Source organism: Sceloporus occidentalis, unplaced genomic scaffold (assembly GCF_023333645.1).
Source record: "Sceloporus occidentalis isolate IW3139 unplaced genomic scaffold, rSceOcc1.0.p SCAF_2, whole genome shotgun sequence".
NCBI classification, from domain to species: Eukaryota; Metazoa; Chordata; class Lepidosauria; order Squamata; family Phrynosomatidae; genus Sceloporus; species Sceloporus occidentalis.
Genome location: NW_028316982.1, coordinates 106,110,983 through 106,124,442, shown reverse-complemented (window position 1 = coordinate 106,124,442; position 13,460 = coordinate 106,110,983). Strand labels below are relative to the sequence as shown.

Genomic DNA, 13,460 nt, shown 5'->3' with positions numbered 1-13,460 from the left:
GGAGGTCCCCAGTGGCCTCTGAGGAGGATGAACTTTTCCTCCACCCCAAAATAATGTCTTTCAAGGAAGAGGAAGGAGGTGCAGCCTGCTGTATCTCTGGCTGGGCCTGGTCTTGGATCCCAGAGAACAGAAGATCTCCAGGAAACCAAGAGGGGGTGGCAATCTCAGAGATTCCCAAAAATCCTTCTGAAAGCATGGGAGTCTGCTTGGGAGGAAATGGAAGAAGGAATTTCCCATGTGCCCACTGTGGGAACAGCAGGTTGCACCTCTTTGTCCTGCCTCACAAGGTTTTCTTTGGCCTCATTCCCACTTGATTTGGTTTCCACTGATTTCGGTAAACCAATCCAAAGTGACGAATCAGTTCAGCAGCAGAGCGCATTTGCGGCAGAAGAGGCTGGGGGCATGAAGGCTGGGATGGAAAGAAGCAAGGAGGCTGGGGACATGGAGAAGGCCAGGGGAAGGAAGGGGGAAAGGAGGCTGGGGGACAGAAGGCAGTGTGAAGGAGGCTGGGGACATGGAGAAGCCCGGAGGATGGAAGGAGGCAAGGAGGCCAGGGAAGGCTGGGATGGAGAGGCTGGGAAAGCATGGGACTGCCTGGCCAGATTCAAATTGGCATGGTTCCCACTTGGGCTGAATAACTCGATTCAGCCCAAAAGAACCAGAAAAACTGCATCTTTTTGAAGTGGGTTAAATGAGACAAAAGCATACCCCCCCCCCCTTTTTTTGGAATCGCTTCAGCAATTTGAATTAAGTGGGAACCATGCTCTTTTAAACTGGTTCATACCAAATCACAATCCAGTTTAAAAGGTAATAGGAATGAGGCCTTTCATTTCCCTTTGAATGGAGGAAAAGCCCATCCTTCTCAGAAGCAGCCAGGGGTTTCCTCTCATGTGGCCATGGCCAAGGGAAGAGGTTGCCCCTCATTCAGGTGGCACTGCTGGGCAGAGACCTTCAGTGGATCCCACTCGCGTGTGCTGGCTCCGGGCGGCCAGCTTCTGCCCGTGTGGCTGGGTCAGTCCACCGACAAACTCCAGGTTCCCAAGGCTGGGCCTGGTCTGGGCTCCCAGAGGCGGAAGGAGCCCTTTTTCCCTGGATGGCCAGAGGATCCTGAGGAAAGCAGAAGAAGCTGGCAGCCAGAGAGGTTCCCGAACATCTTCGTGGAGAAGAGCCCTGAGAGTCCCAGAGACACCCTGGTTGGGGAGGAATGGAGGAAGCATTTGCCCAGGCGCAAGACCAGGGGAACAGTGGGTTGGTCCTCCTTGCCCTTTCTTTCCTCTCTGGGCAGAGGAAGAGCCGTCCCGCTCAGAGGCTGCTGAGAGTCTCCTCCCTCGTTGCTGTGGCCTGGGGAAAGGGCTGCCCTTTCTTTGGGTGGCACTGCTGGGGAAAGAGACTTTCAGGAATGGCAATCTTGATGTCTAAAGTGTAAAAGGGCAGACAGGGCCAAGTAGGCAACCATCAGAAGAGGCCCAAATCTTCAAGCTAGGCCAAAGGAAGAACAATTGATCCTCCAGAATAGGATCTATTTCACAACTAGTGGCTGTTCCAGTTCCAACATCAGCACCAGAAGCACTCATGGAAGGCAACTCTTCCTCTGGGTCGCTTGGTTCCTCGGCCTTTTTCCCTGCAATGAGTCCAAGCAAACAGTTGTCCTGTTTGCCCTTTGCTCCCCCTGGCATCTGTCAGTCCTCCGTGGTGCCCTTGGAGGCCTGCTCTCCCGCCCTGTGTACCAGTTGGCTTGGGGGCAGGTTTTCTCCTCTGCACCTCCAGGCACCCTTTCCTGGGACAGAGGAGGAAGAGGGGGATCCCCAAGAGCAGTATCTTGCTGCGTGAGAGGCTGGTTATTTCCTTGGGGGCTTTGTGTGCCCAGAAGCATCTCACAGCTTGCCTCTTGCATGGGTGGATCTTCTGGCAAGGGGGAGTTCAATGGTTCCAATGATGGGACAGGGCTGGTTGGCTGGCTGTCCAAATCTTCACTCGGTTGCATCTCTGCAGAAGAATAGGCAGGTTGAGAGACTGGTCCTTCCCTCCTTTTCCAGCACAAACACACACACAAGCATGCATGCACAGAGGCAGGTGTGTTGTGTCTCAGCTCCACAGGCACTTGGGTCTGGACAAAGGTAAGGGCAAACAGGTTCTCCCCAGTGGGAGACCTGGTGGGGAGGTCTCCATCTTCTGAATTGCCCCCTTTAAGGGCAGCCTTGCTGCTCCTTCCCAGACCAATAAAGACCCTCCAACACTGCTGACACCCTGGGAGGCAGGGTACAGGAGTTCCTGCACCCCAGGTAGGGGTCCTTCTGGGGTTCATGGGGGGAATGTGGGGTAAAAGGACTCTCACCTTCAGGCATGCTGTCTTTCTCCTCCTCGGGAGTCTTTTCAACATTCTCTTCCACACTTGACAACCTGTGGGGGGAGCATAGGACACAATGGGGACCTCAGACTGACTTCTCTAAGCCTAGCCCTTGTTCTTCATTTGGCAGAAGCCGGGGCACCATGATGATCTTGGCCAGCCTCAATCCACCACCCTGTAGCAGCCATGCCAGCCACATTGACTCCTGTTATTTTACATGCACACATGCGGGCACACCCCACAGGGGCACACGGCATGTCCTCCCTCCCTCACTTTCCTTGGGTTGACTCTGCCACTGAGGATGCTCTGCTCACCTGTTCGTGGCAGACAGATTTTGTAGAGCTGTGGCGTAGATGTTTGAAAAGTTCACCAGGCTGTGATCTTGGTGCAATTCCTGGAAGACTGGAGTAGAAAACAGGTCCACAGGTGACCAAGTTAGATGCTGCTGAAAACTAGTATGCCTGCAAGGGGATTTCCAGGCACCTCCTGCGCCCACAAAAGGAGAAGAAGGCCAGCATCTCCCTCTCCTCTCTCACTCTCATGCAAAGAAAACCTTCAGTTGCCTCAGTGGGTCAGGGAAGAAGAACTGCCCCCTCCCAACAATAAACCCAGCAACCCCCCCTTTACCTTTTCTAAGATACACTATGTCCTCCTGCTCCACGCTCTTTGATAGTTCAGAACTGCAGGATGTTAGTATATATCCTGAGCAGAAAAGGGCAATCTGAGACCTCGGTATTTATTCTGTGCATCCCATCAAACCATCCCTTTACAAACAGAGATTGTCTCCCCCTCCCCCCTGTACACCATCCTCATTCGATAACATTCAAACACATGCCCTCAAAGGTGGTGGGCAGACACCCATTTTGGAGCCACACATCTGTTCAGGGGAGACCCTGTGCCACTGGCGTCACTAGGGTTGGTGTCACCCGGCTTGGTAGCTCATACTGCCATCTCCCCACTGACCTCCTCTTCCTCCTCCTCCTGCTGTTACCACACCATACAGAATCCTTAGAAGTGTTAATTCTCATATATCACTGAATCTAATGGTAATAGTTGTGGTGCCCACCTTTCTGCCACATGTCCTTTTGGGGGAGGTCCTGTGCTCCGTTGGGCTGTCCCACCTTGCCTGTGACTCATGCGGAAGGGCAGAGAGCAGAGGACTCTCTCCCATGCCTCCTCCACCACCATTGCCATCCAAGCAGTCCTGACCCCCCACCACACGACCCCACATTCGAACTATGGGGCACAGGTTGCCTGCAGCATGGTCTTCTTCTATGCCAGCCTTCTCTCTGTCCCACCAGTCCCCTTGGCCCAAGTGTCTAGGGGGTGCAAGGGAGACAGGTCTATCCAGATGATTTTTAAAATGGTGAATTTTAAATGATGAATTTTAAATGTGCACCATTTGAATATGTACATATGTTATTTGTCATTTTAAATTGATGTGTATTTTAACTTATGTCTTTTTACTTAATATTTTTTATCTGTTAATTGTTGTGTTTCCCTGCCTTGATCCATAGGGAGAAGTGGGTAATAAATAACAACAACAACAACAATTATTGTTATATTTTAAATGTGTGACTGATGTGATTTTTTAAAAGATGTAGTCAAAGACGAAGTCAAAAAAAGTCTGGCTCCTCCCCTCCCAATGCAATCCATTCAAAAGGATGTTCCCAGAGGGATGAAATAAACCAATCTGGCAATACAGCCTTTGCTAAATGATGCCGAGAAACCTGCCAGTGGCAAGTCCAAAAACTCACACCAAAGGCTTGTGGAGGGTCCACGTGCCCAGGAATGCTGTGGAGAGCACCAGGCATGGGGGGACGTTTTGTGGCCTCACTTCTGTTCCCAGAGAAGGGTCTCCCCAAGGACCCAGAGGGAGGAAGGAGGAAATATTACCATGCATAGGAGGGGGAGAGTTCACGAGATGCCTGGCTTTTGGCTTACCTGTGAACTCTGCCGCAGCGTGTTTAATTTCGGTCTGGGGGTGGTGGAGGTATTGCAAGGCCTGGGAGAGGAACACATGAGCGCTGTCACTGTGGTTCCCCATCTGCCAAGAAAGGAAAGGACAGGCATCAATAGCAAGCCCCCAAGCCCCACATTGCTCTGGTCACTCATGGGTTGATTCCTGGGACGAAGTGCAGTCGGGGTAACCTGTCTCCAGCCTGCCTGTGGCTGCAACCAACCCTGCACATGGTGGATCATGTGTCTCTGTAAGGACCAGACCCCCAAAAGAGCGAGCATTCAAGACCCTGATGGTGGCTGTGATGCGAGAAAGGGGACAGACTCTGATTCTGCCAGCCCTGGGACACAGGAGAGGTTCTGCCTGTCAATGCTGACAAAGCTGCTGGGAAAGGCAGATCTGGGTTCTTGTGGCAATGGCCCCCTCCCTGGGAGTGTGCACCAGAGGAAGTGTTTGCAGAGACCTGAAAGCCTTCCCTGGGGAACAGTAAGACTGCCCAATCTCCAAAGAGGCACCTCTGGGATTATGCAAGATCAGGGTACATGTGTGTGTTTGCCTTCAGGTCCCATGAAGAGTCACCTCTCTTCCTTTCTCCTAAGCAAAAAAGGTCTCCAGATGAAGCCAGCTAGCTCTCCTCACTGCATCTAAACCCTCCGAGGAGATCCTGCTACAAGCCCTGGTGGCGCAGGGGTTCAATGGATGTACTACATCCACTCACTCACGAACCATAAGGTTGGGAGTTCAGTACCAGCAAAAGGGCTCAAGCTTGATTCAGGCTTGCATCCTTCTGAGGATGTGGCTGAAATGAGTCCCCATATTGTTGGGGGCAATTGGCTTACACTTTGTAAACTGCTTAGAGAGTGCTTAAGTGCACTGATAAGCAGTATAGAAATGTACTTGCTATTGCTATCCTTTGGTTGCCAGCCTGATGGATCTGGCCATGACCCACTCACTGCAGAAGCTACGTTTCTAGTGATGGCCCCTGCTGGCTGCCCTATATGCCCCGAGCCACATCTCAACAGATCCCTAATTGTGCTCCTCACTGGCCATTCCCATTGCTCCAACAGGCCTATTTATGCAAAAGAGACTGCAGGCAGAGGGATGGCAGAAGGGTTGGGAATGCTTCCACTGACCAGGTATTTCCAGATATTGTAGAGGCAACTCTGGAGATCCTCCCAGGCCAGGCTGCGGAAGATGAGGGGGAGCTCTGTCCATCCAAAAAAGAGCCCACAGTCCAGCAGGGTCAGTCTGCAGCTCTGCAACACAAAGAGAGACGGAGATTGGTCTCCCAAGGGGCAAGAGGCTGCCACGAGGAACTCTTGAGGCCCTGCTCTGGGTTGCCCTACTGGGATGCATTACCTTAGCCCTTCTCTCCACCTCCTCCTCCTGACAACCAGAATCTCCCTGTCTCTTCGCAGCCTGAGTGGCAGACACCTCTCCTAAAAAATGCTAAGCCCCCTCTTGTCTGCCAGCTTGGGACCCAGAGAGCACCACCATCCTTGACTGTTGTTTCCCTCGGGCCCCTTTCCACTTTAAGGGGACGATGGGAGTTTCAGGCTAGCCACATCTGAAAGGAGTGATGATTCCTGTTCCTGTTTGGAAGCTCAAAGGAAGGATGAAGGAAGTGTGTGCCTCCAGGCCTTGGCAGATTGCAACCCCCCTCGCTCCCTGGTAAAATATCCAAGGCTGACGGATGATGAGGTAGTCCCACAGCCCTCGCAGTCCGCATGTCCCCCTGACTGCCTGAGCTGAGTAGCCTGCCTCCATCACAAAGCAATGCTCAAAGGCCCAAAAGTTTCTGCCGTTCAACCAGAAAACAACCTTCAGCTGTTGCAGAAAAGCTGAAGTGCTGAAAGCATTTCAGAGTTGGGGGTGGCCTGGGTCTGGGAAGAAAAGAGGCTTAGTTCTGGCTGGACTTGCCATGCTGACGGTGGAGTCCTGGTCCATCAGGTGGAGGAGCAGCGGGAGGAGGCTGAAGACCACCTCCCTCTTCATAAGGACCTTGTCAGCCTCCGACACTCCCCTTACTAGTTCTCCCAGTAGGGTAAATGCCCTATAACGGACGATGGCTCTTTCCTGGGGAGAAAGGAGAAGAAGCAAGAAGCACACAGGAATGCATGTTGGGTCAAGCCTGGGGGAGCCACGCTGTCCACTGACACATGGGGAGATCCTCTCCATCAGGAGCCTCCACTTCTGAACGCTAGAGGGTCTGTCTGGAGGGCCTCGGGGGGGGGGGGGCAGCAGTCTCTGGCTTGGCTAGTGTGTGTGTCTCAAGGATGCTTGGAAAGGCAATAGATGCATAGAATGATAGAGTGGGTATAGGGATTCAAGGGGGCTAAATTTAAAACTGCACAAGTTGAAAGCAGTATAAAGCATTACAAAGTGTAAAAAAATTAGAAAGTGAAAAACATTAACCCTTTAAATGTATATGAAAAACTCTGTTCAAAGCTCTGCACCAGATCTGGACTAGATCCCGGGGGCTGCATGTGGCCCGCCAAAGGATTGCGAGAGGCCACAAGGATGGGGAATGACTTCAAGGCTCCTTCAAGGTTTCCACTGAGTTTTTAAAGATTTTGCTGTTTATTCACAGTATAATGGTCCGCTAATTGCAATGTTGCAGTACAACATGTGAAAACCACCCTGTAAGTGTGATTTAATGACAGGAGAATGATCCTTGCCTCCTGTGTGATAAAGTCCTTCACATGAAGCATGCCTCTGCTCCTTCACCAGGACTTTTACTTGCTCCAGGGACACTCTGTCCTTCTCTGGCCTGCAGCCGCTGACCATCATAGGAGGGCAGCCAGGGATCTGGGGAACAGAGGGGGGCTGTCCACCCTCCATAGTGCTTTAGTGGGAAATGAGGCCCTAGGAGGGACAATCGTAGGTTTGTCGTAGGTACTTACGTCATCAAAGAAGGAGCGGATGTTCATTGCCACCTCCAAGATGAGGGCTCCAATACCCTGGCCATCCAGGTCATGGAGAGTGGCTATCATCTCCTTCAGGCCTTCTACAATGTCCTCTTCCTGTCCGCTGAATGCTGACTCCATGATGTTCAGGAGCTGGTCCCGCAAACACTCAACCTAAGCAAGACCGGAGGAGGCCGGGGTGAAGTGGAGGCTTTGGGGGAACTCCCCTGCACGTGGGGGGTTCTACCGGCCCCCCACCTCCTCGCACAACCCACCTTTCTAGGACCCCCTTGAGACTCTACTACTACTACTACTACTACTACTACTTACCTCCTGTGGCTCAGCAAAGCTTTTCAGGGCCTCCAAAAAAAGGTCTTTGAGGACCAGGCTAGAAGAGGCAGCCGCTTCCTTCAGCTGATGCCTGATGGTTGAACGGTCCATAGGCTGAAGAGCAGGTGGGCTCTTAAGAAACTGGGCGGCAAGGGAGGGAAGGAAGCAGCAGTGTGAGTGCATGTGTGTCTGTGTGTGAGCTAGGGGGACATCAAAAGGGCAGGGGGCTTGCCTGGGAGGGCCATCACCAGGCAAGTGAAAGGAGCATACCCTGGTGCTGAGCTGGAAGCCAGGAGCATCACAGCCTCTCTACACCCCAACAGGTCCCCAACCTGAGAACCCACAGCAGGGAGCTGAATGAGGCAGCTATCCTGGCCCCCCAGAAGCAAACAAACAGGAGGGAACACCGCCTCTGGGGGTGTGGGTGTAATCTCAGTGCCCATCATTATTTTTCCCAATGGCTGGCAATGTGGGATGGGCCCGCTCTCCAGTAAGGGGTCAAAAGGCCCGCCCTACAGGGAGTCCCTGTGGCAGTATTCCCAACCATGGACTCTGTGAGGACTCCCTTTGCATGGACTCCCTTTGCAACCACCCAGGGTCACCTAGCCTCTCTTCTCACTTCAGAGATGGCCCACAGCTGTCAATCCTCCAGATGGAGAAGGTCCCCCAAAGCCTCCCCTGGCTCTGCTTTCTGTGAGTACCAGCCTTTGCCCAAGAGGGAGGCCATGCCAACTGCATCCGCAGCCTGGCTGAAGGAGACCCGTGGGGAATCTGTGTGTGGGCCAGCTCCTTTCTACGCATGGCAGAAGCCCATCTGGGGTCACTGAGGCAGTCTCTGGCTCCCATGGCTCCCTCAGCCCCCTGAAGGGTGTCTTACCTCAGCCATGAGGGCCATGGCCATCCTCTCTTTCTTCTTATCTTTGTCACAGTTTAGAATGAGCACAGCCTGGGAACGGACCCCCGCTATCTGGGGACTATTGCATTCTTTCATAGCCCTGAAGGTGGCAGAAAATCACAAGAGGTCCCACTTTGTCATCCTGCTGACTCTTGGCAGCAGAAAGACTGGACAGTGGGGATGACAAGAGGGGCCACATAGAGCTCCCTGGGCAGCTGGGAAGGAGAGACCCCCGCCTCCTTTTCCTGTACCCCTTTCCTTTTCCTTTGAAGGCACAAGGGGCCACCAGCTGCTCTCAGTCCAGTCATGGAGGATGGGGGAAAAATCAGCAATTTTTTTTGTGTGTCCTCCATTTTTTAAAAAGTGTCCTCCACTTGAAAATTTTGTCCTACATTTGTCCCGGTTTATTTATTTATTTATTTATTTTAAAAATTATTTAATTATTTATTTTTTGGCTTCGGCCCCCCAGTTGTCTGAGGGACAGCAACCTGGCCCCCAGCTCAAAAAGGTTGCATACCCCTGCTCTTGTTTGCTGGCTGTATGCAGAGCTTTCTGGACAAGGGGGCTTATGCCATGCCTGGGGAGCAGGATCCAGGTTGAGGCTATACATACCTGGCCAGCAGGTGAGTGCTCTGGAAAAACTTCCCCAGAGTGCCCAGCATCATCCAGCCCTCCTGCACCTGGATGCGGGCGAAGACGGCCCAATCCTTGGCCACCAAGAAGAGGCCCTTCACAATCTCCACCGATTTGCTGGAGACAGAGAAGGAGGAGACCATCAAGGTTGCATCAGGCCAGCAGATGCCCCACCAGCCTGCTTGACCCTCGAGGCGCTTCAAACCCCAGCATCCCCAGGGAGATGTGTGTGTCTCTCTGTGTGTGTCAGCAGAGTCAGGACCATCTACAAGGAGCTGTGCACTCTGGGGAAGTGAAGGCGCATGATGGGGCAGAGGGCCCAGAGTCCCAGCCCAGTGTTTGAGCCTGGCACTGCTCCTGAGCATGGGCTCTCCTCACCCTCTCTTTCTCTCTCTGCTCCTCCCATCTCTTTTTCTGACCCCCCACCACCACCATCAACCCAACAAAGGAACCAATTTAAGGTGAGGGGGCACAGCAGGTGCCTGGCGTCCAGCTGAGCCGCTGCCCTGGCTCTGCTCATGCCTGGGGGACTGTGGCTGTGGCCGTGGCTGGTTTCCAGAGGGGTCCTCAACCTTCCTTCCTTCCACCCCTTGGTTGGCACCTCCAGAAAGTGAAAGCATTGGGGTCCTACCTCATAAACTCTTTCTTCCTGCCTCGTAAGGCTTTAGGCAAAGCCAGCTGTTGTACATACTCCACCTGCCTCAGCACTGGGATGAAGAATTGGTGGTGCATCTCCATCATGGCTGTATTGTAATTTGAGATGGCAAAGGATTCGTAGATGACATTCATGGCCTGGAGTTGAGGAGGAGGAAAGGAGAGATGTGGCTCTTGTGCAAGGAGCACTTGCACACTCATTCTCAGGCCATTCCACAACTGAGCCACCAGCAACAGTCTGCCAATGAATACAGTCAACTGCATGGATGGCCAGCCATGATTTCCAAAGGAAACCATGAATGGAGAGCACCAATACAAGAGTGCAGCCAATCTCTGTTGACAGCAGAAAAAGATGCCAGCTCTTTTGCCATAAATATAGAAAAAACAAATGTAATTACAGAAAATACAACAAGAAAGGAGGAAATTGAGATAAAAGAAATGACTGGTTTCAATGAAAAGGGAAATTTTGGTACAAAAAACTGGGAGAAACTTTATGATTTTATGAGAGAAAAATGGCCAAACATACAAAACAAAATTTAAATGATACTTAAGAAAGTAGGTAATAATTGAATAAAAGTAGGTAATAATTGGATAAATGAATTCGTAGCAGTTAAGAATATATGTAAATAATACTGAAAAGAGGTTGAAGAAGATGGAAAACAGTGAAGAAATCAAAATCAAAAGAAATATTATATCAGATAAGCAGAAGGAACTGGAAAATGAAACAGGAAAAGGTTTGATTGAAGGAAATCATGTTTGTTAAGTGTTAGAAAATGTGAAGAATGAATGAGATATATGTCATTGTGTGTTGTGATGTATGTTATCCATCCAGCCTCTGTAATGCTCCTGTTATGACTGCGTGATCATACAAAGATTTTCACATAATGCCACACTCATCTGGTACTTCTGTGAATAAAGCGGAAGGCTCCTGAACGATCTTATTAACGCTAAACTCCCGTTAATAGCTTGCTAATAGCACAAATGGAACACCATTGCAAAGTATGTAGAATCCCGTAACTATTCAATAATGCTTCATTCGCCTTATTTGGGGAGGTGCCATTCACCTTTTTCTTCTTCTTTTGAATCCCAGCTTGCTGTTGGGCAAATTAGCTTCCTATGGGTCACCTGCCCATTTCAAGAGCATTACCTGAGTGTATGTGAGCTGTTCTAATTTTATTTTATTATATTATTATTTATTTTAATTTTTTGTAATAATATGTTTATTTCCCCCTTTCTTCCTTTACTTTATCCTCATATATTTCTTAAGTGTATTGAACCCCTTATTTAATGGAATCATAAAATCATAGAGTTGGAAGAGACCACAAGGGTCATCCAGTCCAACCCCATTCTGCCAAGCAGGAACTCTCAATCAAAGCATCCCTAACAGATGGCCATCTGTTTAAAGACCTCCAAAGAAAGAGACTCTGCCACACTCCAAGGCAGTATCTTCCACTGTCTAACAGCTCTTACTGTCAGGAATTCGTGTTGAGGAAGAATTACTTTTCAGGTTTGTATTGAGTGTCTGGAGCTGCAGAAAATAAGTTTGCTCCATCCTCAGTATGACATCCCTTCAAATATTTAAAAAGGCTCTCATATCACCTCTTAATCTTCTCTTCCCCAGGCTAAACATCCCCAGTTCCCTAAATGTCCCTTCATAGGGCTTGGTGGTTTCCAGACCTCTCAGCATTTTGGTCGCACTCCCCTCTGGACACAGGTCCAGCTTCTCAACATCCTTCTTGAATTGTGATGCCTAGAAATGGACACAGGATTTTTCCAGATGAGGTCTGACTAAAATAGAATAGAATGGCAATATTACTTCCCTTGATCTAGACCAGTGATTCCCAAACTCTGGCCTTCCAGATATTTTGGACTGCCATTCCCAGAATCCCAAACCATTGGCCAAGATGGCTGAGGCTTCTGGGAGCTGCAGTCCAAAAACACCTGGAGCACCAGAGCTTGGGAATCACTGGTCTAGACACTGTCATTCTATTGATGCAACCTACAATGGCATTGGCTGTTTTTAGGTGCCACTGAGTCACTGCTGACTCAGTTTCAACATGTGTCTACTGAGATGCCTAAATCCCTTTCGCATGTACAGTTGTCAAGAAAGGTGTACCCTTGCTGTATCTGTGCATTTCATTTTTAGTGCCTAAATGTACTTTGCATTTCTCCCTGTTGAAGTCATTTTCTAGTTCACATCATTTTGAATTTTGATCCTTTCCTCTGGGGTATCAGCTACTCCTCCTAATTTGGTCTCATCTGCAAATTTGTCACCCAAGTCATTGATACAGATGTTGACTAGCAAACTGTGCCCAGGACAGACCCTTGTGTTACCCCACTGGTCACTTCTTTGCCAGATGAAGAAGAGCCATTGCTAAGCAACCTTTGAGTTTGGTCAGTTAACAAACTACAAATCCACCTGAACAGTTGCATTGTCTAGCCCATGTTTTACAAGCTTGTTTGCAAGGATATCATGGGGAACCTCATTGTCGGCCTTATGGAGATCAAGATACACCACATCCACAACATTCTCTACATTAACCAAGCTTGTGACCCTATTCAAAAAAGGATTTTGGATTAGATTGGCACATCTTATTTTGAGAAATCTACACTAATTTCTAATAATAATAATAATAATAATAATAATAATAACAACAACAACTGGATTTTTTTCTCTGCACACACAGATGGCCTGTTTAATGATCTGCTCTAGAAAGGTAGCAGATGGGGGGAATGATGGGAGTTGGACACTTAAGTTGTGAATCCTCACAATGGAAAATGGCCAAAGGGCACTCCCAACAGCTCTGGCACCCACATGATAGCAATATGATGGGGCTTGTAGTACCTCAGGACCACCGTCTCCTCAATTTGAATGTACCACCGTCCTCCTCCAATGTTGCCCCCCCCGGCCAGAGACATGGAAGGCATGTGGGAGGTTCCTTTTATCCATATAAAAGGAACCTCCCACATGCCTGCCATGTCTCTGGGCAGTGAGGGAGCACCCCAAGCAGGCTGTGAGCCCCAAACACCAGAGCCTGGGCAATCGGCAAGCAGTCGCTCAGGCTCGACCAGAACCAGACTGATGCCCGGCCACTTACTGCCAGGGATGTGGTGATGACATCCTCGTTGCTCTTGCAGGGGTCCTTGACCTGGAGACTCTTCAACAAGATCCGCAAAACTTGCTTGGCCACCTGAGGACCAGAAGCCATCGCTGTCCAAAGTTCCCTGGCCTGCCTACAAAGTCAAAAAAAGGCAGCTAGAAGTCGCCAGGGTTCAGAAGCGAGTCTTACCTCCAGCCACTGCCCAACAGTGGCCTAAAGACCTCAGGAGGACAACCCGACACCCATACCTGTTCACAGGTAAAGAGAAGGAGAGGCAGCTGTGCACAATTTTCTCCAAGTGGTGGGGCAGCAGGTATCCCAAGGCCTTCAGCGCCAGCTTCCGGACCCAGTGGGTGTTTGGGTGGACCTGGAGGCAGGTGTAGATGGTGACTACCACCTCCTTAATCTGGGCAGGAGAAAAGGAATGGAGGCGGTGAAGGACCTGGAGGTAGAGGGGAGGATGCTGGGGCCGGGGGGCTCTGAGTAACTTTACAACTCTCACACTTTCTGGCTTGCCCTAACCTGCAGCCATTTACTAGTCCTCTCTCGTTCTTCCATTAAACCATGTATTGAACATGTACAGATCATGGCAAGTAAAGCTACGCTAATGCTTTAAAATAAAAAGCGAGTTTAT

At 50.2% G+C, this 13,460-nt stretch overlaps 1 protein-coding gene across 1 annotated transcript in view; it reads right to left on the bottom strand.

The window, feature by feature from the left end:
• Positions 1 to 1,004: 1,004 nt before the first annotated feature.
• The window catches only part of LOC149318830 (maestro heat-like repeat family member 5), a 36,210-nt gene continuing 23,754 nt past the window's right edge, over positions 1,005 to 13,460 (bottom strand). Inside the window, exons 18-31 of the mRNA XM_089508361.1 lie at positions 13,075 to 13,232; positions 12,824 to 12,959; positions 9,703 to 9,863; positions 9,051 to 9,188; positions 8,421 to 8,538; positions 7,544 to 7,684; positions 7,211 to 7,387; positions 6,228 to 6,383; positions 5,441 to 5,563; positions 4,292 to 4,394; positions 2,975 to 3,049; positions 2,662 to 2,749; positions 2,336 to 2,400; positions 1,005 to 1,986 (exon numbers count right to left, since the gene is read on the bottom strand). Of these exons, the coding sequence (XP_089364487.1) occupies positions 1,571 to 1,986; positions 2,336 to 2,400; positions 2,662 to 2,749; positions 2,975 to 3,049; positions 4,292 to 4,394; positions 5,441 to 5,563; positions 6,228 to 6,383; positions 7,211 to 7,387; positions 7,544 to 7,684; positions 8,421 to 8,538; positions 9,051 to 9,188; positions 9,703 to 9,863; positions 12,824 to 12,959; positions 13,075 to 13,232 (2,055 nt within the window). The 3' untranslated portion in view covers positions 1,005 to 1,570. The remainder of the gene's footprint in view (positions 1,987 to 2,335; positions 2,401 to 2,661; positions 2,750 to 2,974; positions 3,050 to 4,291; positions 4,395 to 5,440; positions 5,564 to 6,227; positions 6,384 to 7,210; positions 7,388 to 7,543; positions 7,685 to 8,420; positions 8,539 to 9,050; positions 9,189 to 9,702; positions 9,864 to 12,823; positions 12,960 to 13,074; positions 13,233 to 13,460) is intronic.